This window comes from Trachemys scripta, chromosome 5 (assembly GCF_013100865.1).
Source record: "Trachemys scripta elegans isolate TJP31775 chromosome 5, CAS_Tse_1.0, whole genome shotgun sequence".
Classification (NCBI taxonomy): Eukaryota; Metazoa; Chordata; order Testudines; family Emydidae; genus Trachemys; species Trachemys scripta.
The window spans coordinates 50,562,080-50,583,422 of NC_048302.1; the positions used below are offsets into that span (position 1 = coordinate 50,562,080).

The following is a 21,343-nucleotide window of genomic DNA, read 5'->3' on the forward strand; positions in this document are numbered from 1 at the left end:
ACTAGGCTACAGGTTATAAGGGAGGTCCCCTGTCCACCTCCCCATTTAATTTCAGACCATATATGCAACTTAGGCAGCTGAGCGCCGATCTTCCCCCAGTTCATGGATCACTAGCACAGATAGGCACCTCCCTGCAGCCCAGACTTAGGTGCCTATCTCCATGAGAGGGCAAGGCTTAGCATCTCCTATTGGCTAGTTTAGGCAGCTTCCCGCCTGCTTTGCTGGGTTTGTAGATCCCGTTCCAGGCACCTATCCTCTCCATTCGTTGTATAGAAGTCTAGGCACCTAACTCAGTCTCTGTGGATTGCAGAGTTGTTCCTGTGATAGGTTAGGTACCACAATGCTGAGCATCGCAACATGATGATGGGGAATACCCTCCTACTCTTAAGGAAAACATTGAAAAATTACATTTTATGGGGAAAGTATGACATTCTGCACGTTCCAGATGTTCAAAAAACCAAGTCCAGTTATTTTTAAAGTCATATGCTAAAACTTCCCTTTTACTCTGTGCATTCTGGGGTTGTATGGAAAATACTAAAGGCAGACAACAAAGGCCACCAGTTTAGGAGCATCAGTGTAAATGCGAAGGAGGACCAAATTGTAGACAGAAGGTTCTCATAGTTGGACCCATTTTTATCACCATGTCAATTAAACCTGGTGAGACACTCCTATGCCCATGTCAATATACATTTTATGTGATGTAGTAAAGTGACTATAAAAGGGGACAATCTTAAAGGGAAACTATATCTAGTTTGTTCAGCCCAAGAGTTTAAAAGTTCAGAAGGTAAAAAGCACTTGTCACTATTAATAAAATGTATGATATTTTTAAGCTTTCAATTACAATTGGCAGTTCTGAGGTTATTGATGTTGGTGGCTGATGTGATGTCATCTCTGATATGAGCAGTCTAAGGTCCCTGAGCGAATGATCATAAACCACTTCCAAAAATAGTTTAATGTTAGCAAAATAGAATGAAAAACTGGTATATCTAATATTAAAATATTAAACATTTTGTGTTATTAGTTCTTTGATTGTTAAGCAGTTATTAAAACAGGTGAGACTCTACAGTCTCTTGCTAATCTCACAAATAGCATCCATCAAGAAGGATGCAACCAACACTAAGTTTAGAAATACATGTATTCATGGGGAAAAATAATTATTATCCTACAGACTTTTATGTCACTCTCAAAAGAAAATGAGAGCCATAGTAAGTGTTCAATGATACATTTTTAGTTATTTAGATGTTCGTACCTGAATATCTCTGAGTGCTTTAACTAAAAAGAATATTCTAATGGAAACATACCCGAACACTGAAACAAACCCCAGGTATAAAAAAACAACACAAGTGCCATCATCATCTTTAAAGAACTGTACATACACAGACACACAACCAAACAGAAAATGAAATGAAAACAATCATTAATCCTTAACCAAAGTAATGGCCCTGGGCGCCTCACTATTCACCAGAGTGTATCTGAGAGGCCCAGTGTAACACAGGGAGTTAGTGACGGAGCCACAAGGATCCATTTTTTCTTTCAGGACCAATGTTTAGAGAAGTGTACTGGCCCTGATAGTATTTGTGGTGGTTCACCAAAAATGGGCCTAGATCATAAAATATCAGACATCAAAATAATTTGATACTCATCTTGTGTCTCTCCCACCATGTCAATTAGGACAAGATTTCAGCAGCTGGTATCTTATGACCTGTCAAAGAAGTAAACTATAACATCTTCAATAACTTTTAAAGACCCTCCTATAATCCCAGTGTCTATGTAAAAGAATGGAAAGGCATGTGCACACTCTGTAAACTGAAACATAGTAAAATGTAGGGTTTTACTTGACTAGGACAAAAGGTGTGTTGTCAGCTGACACGTTGTAACTAATGTGTTCTGGGGCCTTGTCTGTACTAAGGTAAAGGTTAAATTTAGATCAGGCTTAGCATAACACAAGGTAGCTAAGTGCAACCTAAATTTGACCAATTTTCCAAGCACAGATAAAAAGTAACACCTTTAGCTCAATTTTAGTATGTTCAATTGTGGCCTCAGCACGAGCTCAGACACTCTTCTTAGTCTAGACAAAGCCTAAAACTCTCATGCATACAATACTTTTAACATGCGCTAGCTGATCAAGTTGAAACCTAGGGTTCATCATGACCAGCTAACACGTTAAAATACAACTTGCCTTGTCTACACTAGGATTTATAAACATGTGAGTTAAAACATGTTAGCTAATACATTTTAAAGACACCTCTTCTATAATAGTGTGGACAGGCCACAAGCAACTGGGAGACTTGAGGCACTGCCCAGCATCACTCTAAACAGCCATCCTATCCAGCTATTATGAGAAAACCTGATGTGCTGACTAGCTGCAACAGGAGATCCTGTCCAGTCCTCCTGCCCCAAACGGTGATGATCACACAGGGGCGTCAAGTGTAAGGGGCCATGAGATGGAGAAGAAAAACTGGGAGGGATGGGATAACCCTGGTTCTGACAGAGGAGCCGCTAGAGAAAGAAATTAAAATCCACTCTTTGAGAAACAGCAAAATGAGTTCTACTTCAATAGTACAATCACTCTTTCCCTGTTGCAAATTAAATGAAGGAGCACTGCTGACCCTGAGCCTGATTCTGGTCTCATACCAGTTTTACCAGTGTAATTTCACTGACTTCAGTAGAGTTAGGGCTTGTATACACTTGAAACGCTACAGTGGCACAGCTGTACCACTATACTGCTTCAGTGTAGACACTACCTATGCCGATGAGAGGGGTTCCCCTATTACTGTAGTTAATCCATCTCCCCAAGAGGCAGTGGCTAGGTTGATGGAAGAATTCTACCATTGACCAAGCACTGTCTGCACTGGAGGTTAGGTTGGCTTAACTATGTGGATTTTGCACAACCCTGATTGACATATCTGGGTAGACCTGACTTTTTAGTGTAGACCAGACCTTACTTCTGAATTAAGTGAGAGCAAATACGTCTCATTATGTCTAGCATTGACTTAATCTTGAAGTTCCTAGTTAGTCATCACTGCGTAAGGCCTGAGAAAAGACTGCAGCATTTGACTTTCTGTGGAAAATGTCTGCTCTTCATTTTCATGTGTGATGGTAGAGAAATGGACAATTCCTGTAGTGTAAATTGCATATAGCTGGTACCCTGAAGCAAGTTCAATAAATTATATTACAACATGAAGGGGAAAAAAATCAAGATTCAAAGAGGAGGTGTGTGTGGACATGCCCACACACAAATGTTTAATGTAACAAATATATGTTTAAAAAACAAACTTGCCTACAAGAATTGAAAGCAATTGTTTGCAATGTTTAACAGTTATCCACTCTACTAACACTGATATCTACAGAAACATCACAAAGATAAACAAGGAAGTCCTGATTTTCAAATACCAATTCAACAAGGGGAAAAGTCCTCTTGGAAAAATTCTCCTCTTTAGTGATGGAATATTTCCAAAATAGGCAGAGACCCCCTTCAACAATTAAGCGGCTTCTTATGTTTTTGTGCCTACCATTTTGCTCCTATGCTATGTCAGCTGAAACAGTGAGCCTCCCATACCCCAGGTGTAAGAGTGACAAGATTTTTAACTTCTTTTAGCAATTCACTGTCTGAGGTGCAAAACAGTGAAATGTGAAAAACCGAATTGGAAGATATTGTATTTATAAGTCATGTTTTCACTGGCTCTAAACTAACTCTGGACAGGCATAGTCTGTCTTGGCAGGGAAATAAAAAAAGAGGATCTAATGGGTCATTTGACTTCTGTCACTAACGTCTATGATCTGAATAACATTTTGTGTTATGTTTAATTCTAGCTCTGCATCTTCTTTGATTCTTAGATGTCAGTCTTTGGGATAGGAACTTGTCAATATGATAATAATGAATCAGTAATGTTAGATATATACAGCTTATATAAAAAAGGTCTTGAAGGACTTTAAAACTAGGACAAAGTTAAACCTCAACACACTTAAACCCCAGTGTAAAGTTAAGATTCTAATAAATGAGTATAAGAAAGTCAATGTGATAGTTATGGGAGTGGCATTTCAATGGACAACAAATTATAAACCCATCCTGCAAGAACAGCAGTACAATGGGAATAGATATAGAGGTGGTTTAACTTGGTAGAGATTTCAAGATGGTTTGTAACAATGAACAAAGGTCACTAAATAACATGGATGAAGAGCCAGAAGAATCTTGCAGTCAATGCAGTGGGAAATGGGAAGGCAGATTAGCTCACAAAGAACCAAAAAACTGGAATAATGTGTTGATGTTTCCTGGAACCAGTCTGAAGATGAGCAGCAGAGTTTTGGATGGGTTGCAATTTCCCCCCATATTGTCTTTGAAAAGCTAACTAGTACAGCATTCAAATAATCCAGCTCAGAGGCAAACAACTTTGGCCTTATCCAGGTTGAATTGGGAAAAAGAAAAAGTACTTTCATCCATTTACAAATAATTTAAAATTTTGTGGGGGTCCAGATTTTTCATTATCTATTTAATGCCTATAAACGGTGTCTGAATTTCACATCTATATACTGCTCTACCCAAATTAAGGACATTTAAGAAACAAAGTTGTCAATAAGATTTATGAGACTTCGTAGCCAAAATTCATCAAGTGAAAACTGTATACCTCTGCTCCCTCCCAGTTACCATAACTATTTTCTACTCCTCGTGTTTCAGGGCGTAAGATAACTTTTAGCTACAGCAGGGGTAGGCAACCTATGGCATGCGTGCCAAAGGCGGCACGCAAGCTGATTTTCAGTGGCACTCATACTGCCCAGGTCCTGGCCACCGGTCCAGGGGGCTCTGCATTTTACTTTAATTTTAAATGAAGCTTCTTAAACATTTTAAAAACCTTATTCACTTTACATACAACAATAGTTTAGTTATATAGTATAGATTTATAGAAAGAGACCTTCTAAAAATGTTAAAATGTATTACTGGCATGCGAAACCTTAAATTAGAGTGAATAAATGAAGACTCAGCACACCACTTCTGAAAGGTTGCCGACCACTGAGCTACAGTATTTGGGAGTAAGAGATTTGCCCTGGAACACATTTATTCCTGACCCCTTTTGCGCACCTCCTCAAAAGCACCTCCGCTATTGCTGACAGGATACTAATCTAGATTAGACTACTGATCTAATCCAGTATGGTCACTTCTATAGTTCTCTGTTCCTTGTTACTATTTAAAAATAGCCACTCAATGATAGCTGCTCTTCAGTGGACACAAAATCTCTGAACAGTGGAAATTGCATAATTCCTCCCTTGAGTTTAGGAATAGGGTGTTTTGGTGTAAATTGTGGGCCTGAAGATGAGAAGCATCTTAAATGTTTGATGATTCTTATTCCCCTCAGAAGAATAAAATCAGGGTGCATGTCTTTAAATGGCAACAATCCTTTTAAAACCTTGATATTTGCTACCAAGCTAGCTGAAGGGCAGATCAGCAGTATGTGTCAGCACCACCTGGTGGGAGGGTTTCATGGGTCCCAGGCTACCTCCCAACAGTATTAAACCAACACAATCTCTCTTTCTCCCTTCCCCCAATGTCTGTGAACTTGAAAAGAAAGAAGATGAGGGAAACACGCTGAAAGATACTAGTTCTCCTTGGACTGTCTCCTTCACTTGATAAGAGAGAGAGATTTTTTTAAGTGACCAGCAGAACAAAAAAACAATAATAGCAACAAGACAGAAGTAATGTTCCCTCTTGCATTTGTTTATTACTTGATCCTAGTTATTCATTTCTCTAATGCCTGCATCACTTTCAAAATCTGCAGCCTAATCTGAGGGCTGAACTGAATAATGGCTGTGTAAAGACAGTGCTACACTGTAAAATATTAGGTGAGACGCGAGATTATGTCAGTGTTTCTGCTGTAAACTCCTATTTTTAAAAGATTTAAAACTTACTCCCTTACTCTCATTTGGAATATAACACATTTCAAGAAAAAAACAAAACAGTTTACCTATTTTCACATGTCAAAAACAAACCCTAAACAACTTTGTGTAGTTTTTGTAACTAAAAATATGACAAGATATATGAAACAAACTTGGCAAGTGATTATTTGATAATAGGTATTAATTATTTTCTGCACAACTAAAACACACATACACACACATCTCTAAAGAAAGATTTTAAAGTTTGAAAAGTAGCTTTGAAAGGAACAATTTATCAGATAGAAAATCTAACTCTTTAATGTGCATATTACACATACTACAGACCACAGCATATTTTCAGTCTTTGGGCAAAACTCACCAGTAATATAGTGTGAGTGAAACAAAGCAGAATTTGTCCCTACTCTTTGCCATAACAATTCTTTACAAATGTTTAACTTGATGAGAATAGGTCTATTTTTAGCAAATATGTTCATTTTTATTTTTAAAAGATAAATTTGAAGGCTATTGCACACAAAAAACATTTAAATTATATGCTTTAACAGAAAAACACAGCTTTATCTTAACAATGGATTTAATGGCTAACTCCATCATTACATTAAACAACTATTTATTTTTAAGTTTGTCAACATGAAGCAAGTTGTTATGAGTGTGGGCTGCAACAGAGTTGCTTGGGTTTTGTCACTTAGTGTCACGACTTTCACAATTATCAAAACACCCATTTTTATTTCTGTCCTATATATTCCATGCAAAAACAAGTAAGCATAAATGAAGACCCAAGGGTTTGGTGCTTTCGTGTCGTTTTGGGAAGAGAGTCGCTACAATCTAGGTGCCTAAGAACCCCATCAAGAGAAGTCAAGACACTAATTTTGATCACGTTTGCACAACCAACCAACTACATTATAGTTTTCTGAAGTCAGGAACCCCCAGAAAGACTCCTGCCCTCTAAGGTTAAAACCCCTTCCACGGCCTGTCGACCAGCAAAATGGAGAGTGTGTTTTGCGTAAGACAAACCAAACCCCAGGATCTAGGGAGACTCTTTTACTAGAAACAACAAACTCCACAGCTGAGCAGATAGGAAATCGAATTAGCTGAGCCTGAATGCTGTGGCAAGGAGGAGACCCGGAGGAAAGGGGGGAGGGTTCACAGAGACGTGGTGTGGTTGTGTCTTTCTGGTGGTATCAGGAAAGCTACACTGAGTCCGTGAGGCTTTTCAGCTTCCTGTTTGCAAAGCAAGAGCCTCTCCCTCTCCCAGTGTGTCGCTCTCCGGATCTTCCCGGCTGGCCCCTGTACGTGCTCCCCCAGGTGGTGGTGGGGGGACTGACCCATGCGGCCCTGGGACTCTCTCTGCCGTGGGGCGACAGTGGATGCGTGTGTCTGTCTCCCAGGCTCACCCCCCGCACGCGAGCCAGGCCCGCAGGGCTGCCTGGGGAGCGCTTCCCTCGGACACGCGGCGGCGGGGGGGCTCTTTGGTCATGCCGGACGGGGGGAGGGTTAATTCCTCCACCTCCTAGTTTTCCGGCAGCTTATCCAGCGGGCCATGGGGCGGACAAAGCGTCTCGGTCGCTGGGAGGGAGGGAGGGAGCGGGCTGGGCAGCGGGAAGGGGCTACCCGCGGGGTGGCACGGGCTCGGGGGCTGGCTTGGTACAGCCCAAGATAAACAAATTGTTCCTCTTCACGTGTGGGGCGCCGGGGAGCGCGGCGGCCCCGCCCTGCCCCCGCTTTGTCACTGCCACAGCCGCCCGCAGGGAGGGCAGCGGCGGCCCCTCGCTGCGCCGCCCGCCGGAGCCTCCCAGGGCAGGGGCGGGACGTGCGCGGCTTGTAAACCGCACAGCGTGATCGCGGCTCCCTCCAGCTCCGGAGAGAGGCGACAGCCGGCCAGTGCCATGCGAGGAGCAGCCGCCCGCTGCCTAATGTCTAACGCGGGCGCGTCTCCCCGCACCGTCCCCAGCACGCGCGGGCTGCGCCCGGCAGAGCAGATTCACGCTCAGCTGCTCATTAAAAGTGCTGATTGTCACCCGCCGGCCGGGCACACGGGGGGACTCGTAGGAAACCCCTGCTCTCGCTCAGCCTGAGACCAGGTCCCAGGCTCCCCAGCACCCCTGTTATCACTCCTCACCAAGGCAGGCTGGGAGTGGGAAACTCCACTTCCTGCTTGTAGTTACACTCCTGGCAGCTCAGCGCCCGCCCCCTTCGCTGTTCGCTAAGCCTCTTAAACACAAGGAAACTTTAGCAAGATATTCAGCTGAGTGGCGGCTGCTGCTGAAGGGACCTGGGCTCCTGCACCCTGTCTGGCAGCTGGGGCGAGAAACCTGCCAACTTTTCTTCCTGCTGTCACTCCAGCCTGGGAAAGCCCTCTCTTACCTTCCCCTTCTGCTGGATTTAAACAGACAGCCAGCACACACACACACTTTTTCGCTCCCATTTCAAAGCTGATTCACAAAACTCTTAAGACTCTGTAAAACCCCAGGGGCTGCTCCATACTCTTTCCCTTTTCTTCTGGGCTAATTCTTCCTGCAGGGAACAGCTATGTCAATTCCCCCTTCCCGTAGTGGATCTAATAACCTAGGTGGGTTTTGGTGGGGTGGAGCAGTGTTATTTTAGAAATATTTTTCTTCTGAAAGCGAATCATGGTCTCAGCTATCATAGGAAAGTGTCCCCCCTACACATACACACTTATTTTTACAGTCTTAAGAGTCTCAGCCAGCTCTTACCAGACCCTATATTTCTCCGACTTGCAATCTGCGAAGAACGCGTGTCCTGCACCCCACTGAATAGGAGTAAAGTTTACTCTCCCCTCTTTGCTTTAGCCAAGCCCCTCTCCATCCCCCCCAAAGTCATAGCTCCCGTTCAGCCAAGTCAATAACTCCAAGCGGACAGCGACAGCCCCATCCCCGTCCCTTACCATGATCAGAGTGTGGTTCCTCTGCTCGGCCGTGGCAGACTCGGCATCTTGCTGCTGTTTGCTCTGATGCTGCTGTTTGCTACTCCCGCCGCCGGTGCCCGATTTCTTGGCCCTTTGCTCCAGGGTCCTCTGGTAGAGGCTCACCGTGTCTCTGCGTTCCAGCTCCAGCTGCTCCGCCTGGGCTTGCTGGTACCTGCTCTCGCAGTTGATATGGTGCCTCCTGCAGCCCTCGATGCGCTGCCTTAGCCTCTCCACCACGGTGCTGTGCTTGGGAATGCCGCCGCCGCCGCCGCTATTAGTATTATTGTTACTGGGAGCAGCAGCAGGAGGACCGTGGGGAGTGTTATTAACCCCGATACCGGCACCACCGGCCCCGCTGAGGCCGCTGTTCAGGTTATTGTTGATGCAAATACTGCTGCCATTCGCGGCGGCAGCGGGGGCTGCAAAATCCCCCATCCTCTTCCCCGGGCACACTATTTTGGAAGAACTTTTTATCCTCGCCTTCACTCACACACACACACACACGCAGCCTCCTCTGGGGTCCTGAGGTGATACTTTTTAGTGAACCATGGGGGGAAACACCAACAAGTAGAAGGGAAAGAGCGATCCCAGGTGAATGTTTTTCTCTTTCCCCAGCCGATCCTCTACGAAAACCTCCAGTATTTATATAAAAGAGCAAAAGAAAAAAAGTGCTAAAAGGTTATCATCACCAGATACACAACCGTAAAAAGAATCCCAACAAAGTGAGCAGCAGCAATTCGGGTTGCAAACTCCAAGAGAGCTCAGATCAGTTCCTGCCCTCCCTTTTCTTTTTTATAATCCATTATTTCAAAATAAATTCCAGGAGTTTTCCGGAGATTTTGCCAAAGACTTTTCTCCCCATGTATAAATATAGAGAGAAATACACGCACCCTTCCACATGCATGCACACACAAACACATACACACATCCAGCAAAGGCATACGCTGGTCACACACGCACTCACACTCCCCAGCATCAAAAGACAAGCAAAGCTGCTTTCTTATTGTATTTTCCTTCCAGAAAAAAGTTTTGGTGTTTATGCCGCACCGTGTTCTGAGTACTTTGGCTGCTCAGTTGCATTTCAAGAGGAACCTAAATAGTAAATCCTCAGGGTGGGGGAAGTAAACACATGAACAATCCGGGCGATCTGAAAAAGTGGATCGCTGAAGTCTTTGCAATCGCCGAGCTGATACAGCCTAATGCTTTGCTTTGCTTGCTGCTGCTCCTGCTGCCACCATCACAATGATCAAGTGCTCTCCTCCTCCACCTCCTCCTCCTCCATGCCAGCGGAGTGATATCAGGACAAGAGCTCTCAGTAAACACAGCAGCAGCTCCTCCAGGCCGTGAGGCAGACCCGGGGACAAGGTGCAAAACCCGGCGCGGACTCAAACCCAGCAGGAGCGGACATAGCAATCCCCCATCTAATTCCCCCCACGTTTAGTACTTACTACCTTGCACTAGACTAGAAACCACGGCTGGCAGAAACAAGAAAGATATGGGAGGGGAGGGGGACTGCACGGACCTCAATCAACTTCTGACCTCTGTGTGAGAATGTGCCTTTGTGCTTGATTCCCTTATTCAGTGCGACCTACTGTCTCAAGCAAGCCCAAGTTGTTATACATTTATGCATTATATTGCAGAACTTGTGCATGGCCACGCAGAAACACTGGAGCTTCACAGCCGTTGTCTATCATCCCCATCCATGTGGAAAGGAAAAAGTAAATAAGCGACTGCTTTTAAAACGATCCAAGCAACAAAGTCCTCTTTTCACATACACCCTTTCCACTTCCCCCCCTTTAACAAATAGGCAGGGGGAAATGGACACTTAATGAAACTCTGTCCCCTCCCTGGAAGATATTCAAGATAACCTGCACTGAGCTAATGGGGGATACAAATGAATGCAACTAGAAGAAAATTATTTATTCTTAAAGCCCAGGTATATTTGCCCCAGAAATATTCAAGATTAAATACACAGGCTATTAGGTTAGAATGATAACACATGTTAATAAAATGTTGTGGACCTTAAAGCCTATTGACAGCAGAAGTAATTAACAGCAAATAACTCAAGCAGAAAGATTGCAGATTTCATGGCCTACAACTGGAGGAAATACACAACTCTGCACAGTCTGTAGTGGACAAACACAATACAAAACAAGTAGTAAACATTTCAAAAATTGTTTGTGATTTATGTTCCTCTCATGTTCAAATTGCTGAACAATGAATGCAATTAAAACAAGGAATGCTGACCCTCCAATAAAGAGATCTGAACTTTCTATTTTAAAACAAGGAAAGAAACATGACACCTTGAGCAGAAACATTTTTCCAAGTGAACAGTGGGTGCCTCCATATTCAGCACTGATGATTAACAGATCAAAAATAACATCCCAGGAACCTGGTTTTAAACCATTTCACAGACACAATAGTATTAAATGAAATATTTTAGCTAAATATCCTATTTTATGATTAGCTAGCAGCACAAGCCATGCTTTAAATGGAACCATAACACTAATTAATGTCCTTCTGATTCCATATTTTTCAAAACCAATACAGAATAATTTATTTAGGGTAAAAAAATGCTCACATTTTCTAAAATGTAGCTGGAATTAAAGAAAATTTGGATTTCATGTATTAGTCATGAGATCTGATTTAAACCATCTTCATTTCTGGCCTTTCTGCAGATTAGCATAGGATACTATTTCTAACCCAGTATCAGGAGAAGTTTTCTTTCTTTCTTTATTAAGCACTTCTGCAATATGAAATTTGCCTTTTGAATACTTACTGTTCTCTGTAATTGCAACATATTATTAAGATGGTATAAGAGTATTTCATGGCAGACAAATAAAATACAAAATTACTGCAGTAATTATTCCCTTCTTGCAGAGTATATAGGGCTATAGGGTAAATGAGCATAGTTTTTTCCCCATATTAAAACTTCAGCTCCGGAAATAACTTGAGAATCAGGCTGAAACTATTTACTACTCTCCATGATCAGTAGTTACTGCTCTAGAGCATGTAATCGGTTGTATTTCTTTGCTCTGAAGAGACCAAGGAGTCAGGTGAGAAGTTGAATTCCCTTCCCATTTACAAACAGCACCTCCTCTATCCATTTGGAAATGTTGTATAACAGTAGAGAGGAAGCTGTATTATGGAGGTCTTTATTAGTATTTCTCTCCCATTAGCCTCACAGGAACACAATATACTTGCAAGCATATATACACATATATATATATATACACACACACACACACACGATGCCATAAGTGTGGATTGTGTCTTACAACAATATTAAAAAGATAGAAAAGAATTGAAGAAATGTTTCTGAAAAATACATTTGTTAAGAAGTTTTGTAGTAAAATGGCAGCCTACCAGGCCAAGGACCAGGAAAGGAGAGGGCCCTGTTTAGCTTCTGAGTAGTGCTTCAGGAACTTCTCTGTAGCATCCCCTACAGCTGACGGGCCTGCTTATTGAAAGCTACTGAAAAGGGGCCTGATCCAAAGGTCATTGAAGTTAATTAAAAAAACTCCCCCCATTGACTTCAGTAGGCCTTAGATTAGGCCAAGAAGAATGCTGGTAACACACTGACTACCACAAAACTAAATCATTTTCTGGCCTAAACTGCTGCTATTTACTTCCAAAGGGTATATAGTTCATTCAAAAACAAAAAAAAATAGAGATGAATGGAAACTGGGAGGGAGGGAGGGTGGGAAATTATCGATGTTATACAAATTTAAAATAATAAAAAACAGAAAAGAAAAATTATATATTGCTTTGCCTTTGCTGCAGCAGGCCAAATTCAGAACTGGTCTAAACAACTGCAACTTCATTGTCTTGAATAGGTCCAGACTGGATGAGGCCCATTATGTATAATGTGTAACACACCTTCTTAATAATACAGTAGTTCTCCATCTTTAAGTAATTTAAAGGTGAGAAATTTTATTTGACTTGGTGAATTATTGTTTTATTTAATTTCAGTGCTTATGTACTACGGTGCTAGGTGCTACATAAAACTGAGACAGATACATAATGAAAAAAGAAAAACAATTTGCTTGTTCTTTTATTTACTAATTTAGATCCTGATCCTATAATAAGCTTCACAAAGTCAGATCCCTGCACCTAGGCAGAGCTCCAAATTTTGCGTAGGTCTATACTTACCTCCGGGACTGTCGGTAAGCAATCGATCTTCGGGGATCGATTTATCGCGTCTTGTCTAGACGCGATAAATCAATCCCGGAAGTGCTCGCCGTCGACGCCGGTACTCCTGCTCCGCGAGAGGAGTACGCGGAGTCAATGGGGGAGCCTGCCTGCCGTGTCTGGACCCGCGGTAAGTTCGAACTAAGGTACTTCGACTTCAGCTACGTTATTCACATAGCTGAAGTTGCTTATCTTAGTTCGAAGTGGGAGGTTAGTGTGGACCAGGCCTAAGTCACTGAAGCCCCATGGAGGCAGCACTCATTGCTGGAGTGGAGCCCTAAGGTGAGTGTTTCTTATAGATCACCTTTTTTGGTGTACTTTGTAGAGGATTTCTTCTTTCTTCTTCAAATAGCCACTTTAAAACTATGCAGAACATTAATATACATCTGTTGGTAGTGAACACATTCTTTTTAAAGTCTATATTGAACTGTTATAGAATTAGACTCTAGCATATTTGCTGTTAGGAAGTTTTTGAATTTTTCAGCTCTTGTATCTTGGTCCTGATAGGCTGCATAGCCTGAAGGCTGATCAGTTGAGTAGCATCATTTGGGATCTAGTTTATGCTAACTGGCTTTCAGTGTTAAAAGTTCTGCAGGTATATCAATCATTAGTTTAGTGCAAAACAGCTGAATATAATCAAAATAGTGGATGATCCAAAGAGATTTTTTTTATTTGGGAGGTTAAACTAGAGTTGAGTAAATGTATATCACTATATTTCCTCACTCATTTCAGCACTAACAGTTGATGTGCTTATATTTTTCTGCATTATACCTATTTATAAGAAAATAAAGCATTATCCTCATATTTTAATATAGTCAGTTGAATCTAAGTTCCATCAGAAAATAATTGAAAACTGCTACCTAAATACTGTCCTATTTTATAACTGTGGTAATTCAGTGGCCAGATTTCAAAAACAAACTATTTTCAGCTGGTGTTTTTGTTAGGGATTAGATTTCAGTATTTATTTCTTGTGTAATTTTTAATAAAAGGATATTTATAAAGATGAACACTAACTTCTATAAAAACTCAGGACAAAGTCCTGAAGTTTTTAAACTAAATTTTTACACAAGGCAAAACTGCTGGTAAGCTAATGCATATGAGTGAATAAATACTGAAAAAAAGCTTCAGGATTTGGCCCTGACAGCACAAAACCTGAGAGGTCTCAGAGTGCTGCTCTAGTACTAACTGCTGTCATTAAAACAGATGTTCTCCATAACCTTGACCAAACAACTCCATTCTCTAATCAGAAAGGAGCACAGACTTGTTTATGGATTTATGATAGATGTGTGTGCCAGAACTAAGTCTATGACTGTGGACTTACTTTGTATGTAGTAATTTAGCTTGTGTGGTTTTAAAATCTGCTTTATACACTTTCATGCAAACATTATCATCTTTAGAAAGCCTTCTTAATAACTGGATAGTTCAAAGAAATATATATCACAATTATAAGCAATATGATGAATTTGCTGATGTCAGCAGTTGAACACTAATGCCTTCTGATATCAACTGACAGGACACTAATTACTAGTTATGGGAGACAATTGCCTGTTAAAGGAGCTATTCAGTGAGTTACAATTTTGAAAAATTATAAAGTACATGCCTGATTTGCAAAAAGATATATGATATGAAAATACCACCTAAGTTCTCAAGATGATTATCATGACAGAGATCTGTCTAATTAGGAAGAATCTATTTTAATGCTGAAATATGAAAGAACCCAGCTGGGAGAGGAATTTAGAGGAAGACACAAAAACATCACTGCTAGGCTGACAGCAAGTACAGCCTAAGCTTGTTCCAATGGCAGTTTCTGAAAAAATAATTCATCTCAGCATTTAATCAATAATGGCTTTAGAACAATTACATCCTTACAGATAATCTATCTAGTCATATTAGTAGGAGGAGCTTCATAAATAACATGAAAAATGTGTTGTGCAAACACATTGACACAACTCTTTCGCCTGCTGAGCTGTCTGCCCAGTAGTTAGACAACATTAAACATACCATCATGCAGATAACATGTGTACTCAAGAGACCACAGTTTAGTGCTTGGTGCTCCCAATCGGGTTGGGACCTGCAATTGTTATGGCTGCAAGTTTCAACCCAGAGCAGGCTGCCGATTAACCTTCAGTATGGTTGCTTGGATAGAAACCTTTCTGAAGGATTCTGCAGTAATTAAATGGCTTATGTCTAAATCGATGGATGACATAGTAAGGGCTCCTCTGCTGGAAGGCTAAAGTGGTATCAACAACTCAATGCAATCACTGAATATAACTCCAAAAACCTGTTAACAGAGACATTTGGGAAATGTGAAAAAAAGCTTTACTACACACAGAGAAATGTTCTGTAAAGATTCCTCCAAAAACATCATTTGGCTTCTGCTCGGTTTAACTGAACAGATCAGAGTTCTCAGTTATTGCTGAAAACTATTTTACTATATGTTCCTTAAATACAGCTCTAGCAAAAAGGAACAATAATATCCACTGGAGTGCAGGGGAAATGCCACCATAAAGTTGGGGATGGATAAAAAAAATACTTCAGAAAAGTATTTGTGAAACACAACTACAGTTTAGCAACATGGCTGAAATTCACAAGACAGCTGGGCTAGAAATGAGTTCTGGCTTCCAGAACATCAAAAGCTGTAGGAGTTCTGGAAGTGATGAACTAAGTATGGTGCAAAAGAAATTGCTCTAAAGTGTTTATGAAAAAAGGCTGAAGTAGCTGAAAAGGAGAACAAGAAAGTGAAAAAACGGGCAACGGAAACCGGAGGTAGTTAGATTAATTATCATAAAATTAAAAGCTTTAGCATGATAATCTAGAATCTAGCAATTCTTATAATTTGATGTAAATAGTAATGCTTTTAGACAATTATTGGCATGTCTGTCTACCCATTAAGACTCATACTAGAGCAGTCAAAGCAATGCCAGGTCTTGAAGGTCCATATTGTCCCTACTGTACATAACTGAGGCCCTGATCTGGTTTATCCCTGCACCTTCAGAGAACCCACTGATTGACTTCGGTAGGGCTTGGCATAGGCACATGGGTCTGCCTGTATGCATCTCTTTGCAGAATTGGAGCCTAAGCGTTTTCTGAGTTTTTCCATTTCTTTAGCTCAACATTACAGACTAATGTCCCAATTCAATAGAGGTTCTGCAATGGGACTACTCACATGCTTCAAGTTAGGCATATACTTAAGTACTTTGCTGAATCGAGTCCTAGAGGAATAAGGGGAAGGAATACAAAACAGAATAGAGCTAGTGGCTCTATTCTGACTAGAGAGAGGCCACAACTGGAACTTCAAATCCAATTTCCAAATGTTTTTTTTGTGGAGGTCTCAGATTAAAATCCTCAGATTTAAATCCATCCTTATGTTGTTTGTTTCAAGGAAAGGTCCAAAACTAAAGCGAGTCTATTATCTAGATTTGTTCCTATATGGTCCAAAGGAGAAGTCTCATAAGAACAGCAGATCTCATGAGATATTCAACTCAAGAAAGGAGACATTCAGCAAGATCAGGTGCTCTTAAAAGGTTTCCACCACCTGGCTCTCCATGACAGGGACAGTGTCTTCAGATCTGTTTGTACAGTGCCTAGCACCACCGGACCCTAATCTTGGGTGGGACCTCTGAAAGCTAATATAAATATTACATAGTCAAATATGTACGTGAAATCTGGCAAGACTACTTGTGTTGTGGCTCCTTACATTTGGTCAACAAAATTAAAAGATTGTTCAGATTTATTACTGTACTCAAGGCAAAAGTCCATGAGAGTAACTCAGACACGTTAGAAAAAGCCAAAATAAAACAGACATTTTAAAAGACGAGCTTTTATTTGCAACATTAGAAGACCTGATAGTAGAGGGGGAAACAGCTATTTAAACACTGTTGATGTGAAGCTTTAGAGAAGTCTATTTTTCATTTTCTTCTCTTTTTGGGGATTAGAGCTAGAGCTGAAAATTCCAACTATTTATTTCTTTATTACTTACTTATTTCATGTAGCAATCGAAGAGAAAACGATCTAAAGCCAGAAGTGAGGACAGCAATGACCAAAAAGGTTTCCCTGGATTTAAAAACAAAACTAAAAAACAACTACTATGATTCTTTACTGCATGAGAAACTGTTTCAGGCAGATTGGATAGTTTTTAAAAAAAAATGTTTATTTATTTATTTAAAAAGTTTAATAGATTTACAAATCCTTGCCAGGTTAATATCAGAAACAAAAAACAACAATTATTACAACGATGAGCTTTTGTTTAAAGAGACATTATGCAGAAATAGAGATATCATTACAACACCCATAACATGTCATTTTTAGTGATTTTATTAAACTGAGTGAAATTTCTGATTACGCATATTTAACAGATGAGGCATGTCTATCAAATGTTAATATTCAAAAAATTGGTTACACGCTGGAGGTTGTTTTTTGTGTGTGTGTCGGTGAATGTACTTCATCTGAGTACTGAATAAATTGTAACCAAATATCTAGGTATCCATTTGTCCTCTGTCTATTTTGCTGGATGTGTAATTGGTGCATTAATTTTTCCATAACAACCTCCCATATTATTTGAGCCGTTCCTCTGCATTTGGGACTATTTTTTTTTTTCCAATGAGAAACTAACAGTAGCCTACCACATATTTGCAGATGAGAGATTAATTCTTAATTTCTTTTTGTATGACCATTTTTAAACCTAGATTTTATTAACACAAGAGTTGCAGCCACAAGACACTGAATGCCATTTCAGACAGTACAACATCACACATGGTCAGGGCCGGCTCTAGGCACCAGCAAAACAAGCTGGTGCTTGGGGCGGCACATTTTTAGGGGCGGCATGGCGGCGCCAGAATGCCGCCCCTGCCACCCTAACTCACCTCCGCTGCTGCTGCTGCCGCCGCTCGCGCACCGCTGCTCACCCTCCCTCCTAGGTTTGAGAGCCTGGGAGGGAGGGGGAGACTCCGAGTGGCCGCGGTGTGCACGCCGCTACTCCCCCTCCCTCCTAGGCTTGAGAGCCTGGGGGGGGGGAGGCAGGGCTGGGGATTTGGGGAAGGGGTGGAGTTGAGGCGGGGCCAGGGGTGGGGTAAGGAAAAACTGGGAGGGGGGCGGCCAAAATTGATTTTGCTTGGGGCAGCAAAAATCCTATAGCGGGTCCTGCACATGGTAGTTCTTCTAATCAGAGCAAACAAATAATTAGACCTTTTATAGCAAGACTTTTCATGTGCTGTTGGAGTGGGAATTTCTGAATGAGCTTCAGAAAGCAGTTCAGATAGTCAGATATCCATTAATAGTAACCACCAGTCTCTAAAAAGGTATAGCAAGTGACCAACTTCTCCTCACTTACGAAGCGTCAATAGTGCAGCACCAGAGGCCCAGGCCCAAAGCCTTATGGGAAAATGTATCACGCTGAAATTTTGCTTTCAATCCCAATAGCCCAAATTCAAAAGCTACCTCTAACTCTATACCTAGCATAATATTAACACAAGGCCTCATAAATTATATAAACTGTAGGACTGCACAGGACATGGAGACAGGTGCCATGGAAGCATAGAGGACAAAAAACACAGTGGATTCCTGCTGGGGCCCAGGAAAGTGAACAGTACCATTCTGTGGTGTTCTGACTCCTTTACCCAAGTTGCACGGAAGCCCCTAGACAGGGTGTCTACAGGGATTGGAGCAGTGAGATAAGGTGGGAGTGGACCTAGACTGGGCATTTTCTTCCCACTATCCCATCAAAGTTAAGCGGTGTTAATGCAGTGCTTCCCTACAACTCTGTTCTGAACCCCATCCTTCTGGTGAGATTCTGGCTCTGAGGCCACCAGCTTGGGGAGATGCCCCTGAAAGGGCTAACAGAAAGCCAGGAGAGAAGAAAAAACAGTACACAGGCATCCATGTGGCCTAAGCCCCTGTCAAGATGCACTCTGAGCTCAGGGGATCTTCTGGTTTTGGGGGGCTCAACATTATGATTGGAAGGAACAATGCTAGGGACACCCTACAAGGGACACTTCACAGGGTTTCCAGTATCTTACAGCAGATATTCCCACACAAGAGCTAATCTGGCCTTGAGTTTGGAGGCCCTAGTTCTCCTCAATACGTCTTCCCTATATTTTAGCCCATTGCTCCTCAGGTCTCCTGGATAAAACCTTCTGCCCATTTCAGTTTACTTAGACTCTTGTTTAAACAACAACAGACATCAGACTTTAAACAATTCCAGCCTGTCTGGTGAATAAAAAAGCCAGGAGAGAAAATTAACTTAATTTCCCTTTGTGGCAACTGATGCTAGCTGTCAGCCGTTTACAATAGGTTTAGAGTGAGAATGTGACCATTTTGAAATTTCCAAGCCAGAATATTGACAACCTATTCAAAGCTACTTTCCATCCTTCATATAAAGTACTGATAATTGTGCTGTGACTCTAGCCATAGGCAATCAAATTTAGTTTTGAAATCGGACTTTTTTTATTTTTAAATTATAGGGAAACGGAAGTAAAGACCATTTTCCACAGCAGCAATTCGTTGGAAGATATATATGCTCATTCTTACAGAAAGGTAAGTGGTATATTTGCTGACTGAGAATATCACTGTTTTGTTGAAACTGCTATAGATAAAATCAATAAATATTACACACAAAAAAGCTACATTAAAAGAACTTTATGAAGGTTGCAAAGTCAAACACTCAAGAGTTAGGAAATGCCAGAATTAAGTTTGTCTGCACAACCTTAATTTGGCCCCCTTGTGTGTATGCATTATAATTAGAGCTGAGTAAATAACTGATTTTTCAAGTTGCTGGCAGTTCTGAAATATCAGAAAAAAAAATCTGTTTGTGTCAAACTAAATCAGAAAATTCAAAAAGATTTCAGCAAATCAAAAATATCTGTTTCAGGTTAAACATTGTTCAATGTTTCATTCAACCCAAAGCATTTTGTTTCTGGGGATTTTTAAAGGGCCAAATTCAGAGGAGAAAGAGGTGGTGCCCCCACTCCCTCATAACTTTTAACCCTCTGGTTAGGGCACTCAGTCAATATATGAGAGACCTAGGTTCAATTCCCCTCTCTAACTGATGTGGATGAGGATTTCAACTTGGGCTCCCCCCAGCTCAGTGCCCAAACCACCACACTATTGGCTATTCTTTAGGAGTGGGGGTGGTTCTCTCAATCTCTCCTTTTGAAGTTGTTCCACTCTGTATAAACAATTAAATATTCACTGGAGCAGAGACTTGCACATGGGTCTCTCCACCCCAAGGCGATTACCCTAGCCACTAGGTTATGGAGTCATTCTCTCTTTTGCTCTGGCCCAATGACTAATCAAGTATTTTATACAAAGTGGAATAGTTTAACAAGAGAGATTGAGAGAGCCAGCCTAGAACAATCCATAGCTCAGTGGCTAGGACACTCATGTGGGGAGGAGGGAGACCCGAGTTCAAAATCCTTCTCCACATCACATAACAGGGGGAACTCAACTTGGGTCTCCCACATCCACTGGGCTAAAATGTATAGAGAGGGCAACCACCACCACTTTAACCTTCCTTGCTAATCTAGCCTGATTTTGTTGTTGTTGTCGGCAGTAACTATTAAGCAAATTTGTGTCCCATTCGCTAACAGTTTCAGGTCAAATCAAATGGCATTTTTTTCAGAGAATAAACTATTTGTCTGAAAAATGTTGCCTAGGTCTAATTATGATACATTTTCTAATTACATGATAACATACTGGTTTTTCCGCAAGACCCCTGTCTTGTTCAGTTCACAGAATGGACAGTGCTCACTTAATGAGCAGCTATTTGATATTTTGTTTTCTCCTCATTGTTCAATGTGTGGTCTCATGCTGCACACTATTTAAACCCTGCTCCGAATGCTGAATTATTATTTTTTCATGGGCTTCTTTGTGGCAGCCATCACTACTGTATCTGAGCACTTCACAAACATTAATGAATTTGTTTTCACAGCATCTCTGTGAGGTGAGAGATATTATTAACCCCATTTTACAGATGTGGGAATTGAAGCAGAGAGAGATTAAGGTAAAAAGTTTCCACCATGAGACATCTAGGACCTGATTTTTCAGAATACTTGGCATTATATAGCACTTTCGTGAAATGGACAGTGTTCAAAGAACAGCTTCCATTGACTTCAGCTGCAGTTGTGAGTGGTCAGCACTTTTGCAAATCATACCCCATGGTCTCTAGTCAGGAACCCAGAAAATAAGGAATACATAATTAGTGACCACCTGTAAAAAATTTGGTTTAAATTACTTGACTAGATAAAAAGCAACAGAGGGTCCTGTGGCACCTTTAAGACTAACAGAAGTATTGGAGCATAAGCTTTCGTGGGTGAATGCCCACTTCATCAGATGCAAGACTAGATA

At 41.3% G+C, this 21,343-nt stretch overlaps 1 protein-coding gene across 2 annotated transcripts in view; it reads right to left on the reverse strand.

Moving 5' to 3' along the window:
* MAML3 (mastermind like transcriptional coactivator 3) overlaps positions 1 to 10,117 on the reverse strand; it is a 347,589-nt gene extending 337,472 nt beyond the window's left edge. For both annotated transcript variants that reach the window (XM_034772292.1, XM_034772291.1), the window contains exon 1: positions 8,792 to 10,117. In XM_034772292.1, the coding sequence (XP_034628183.1) occupies positions 8,792 to 9,247 (456 nt within the window). In that variant the 5' untranslated portion in view covers positions 9,248 to 10,117. The remainder of the gene's footprint in view (positions 1 to 8,791) is intronic.
* Between the last annotated feature and the right edge of the window lie 11,226 nt (positions 10,118 to 21,343).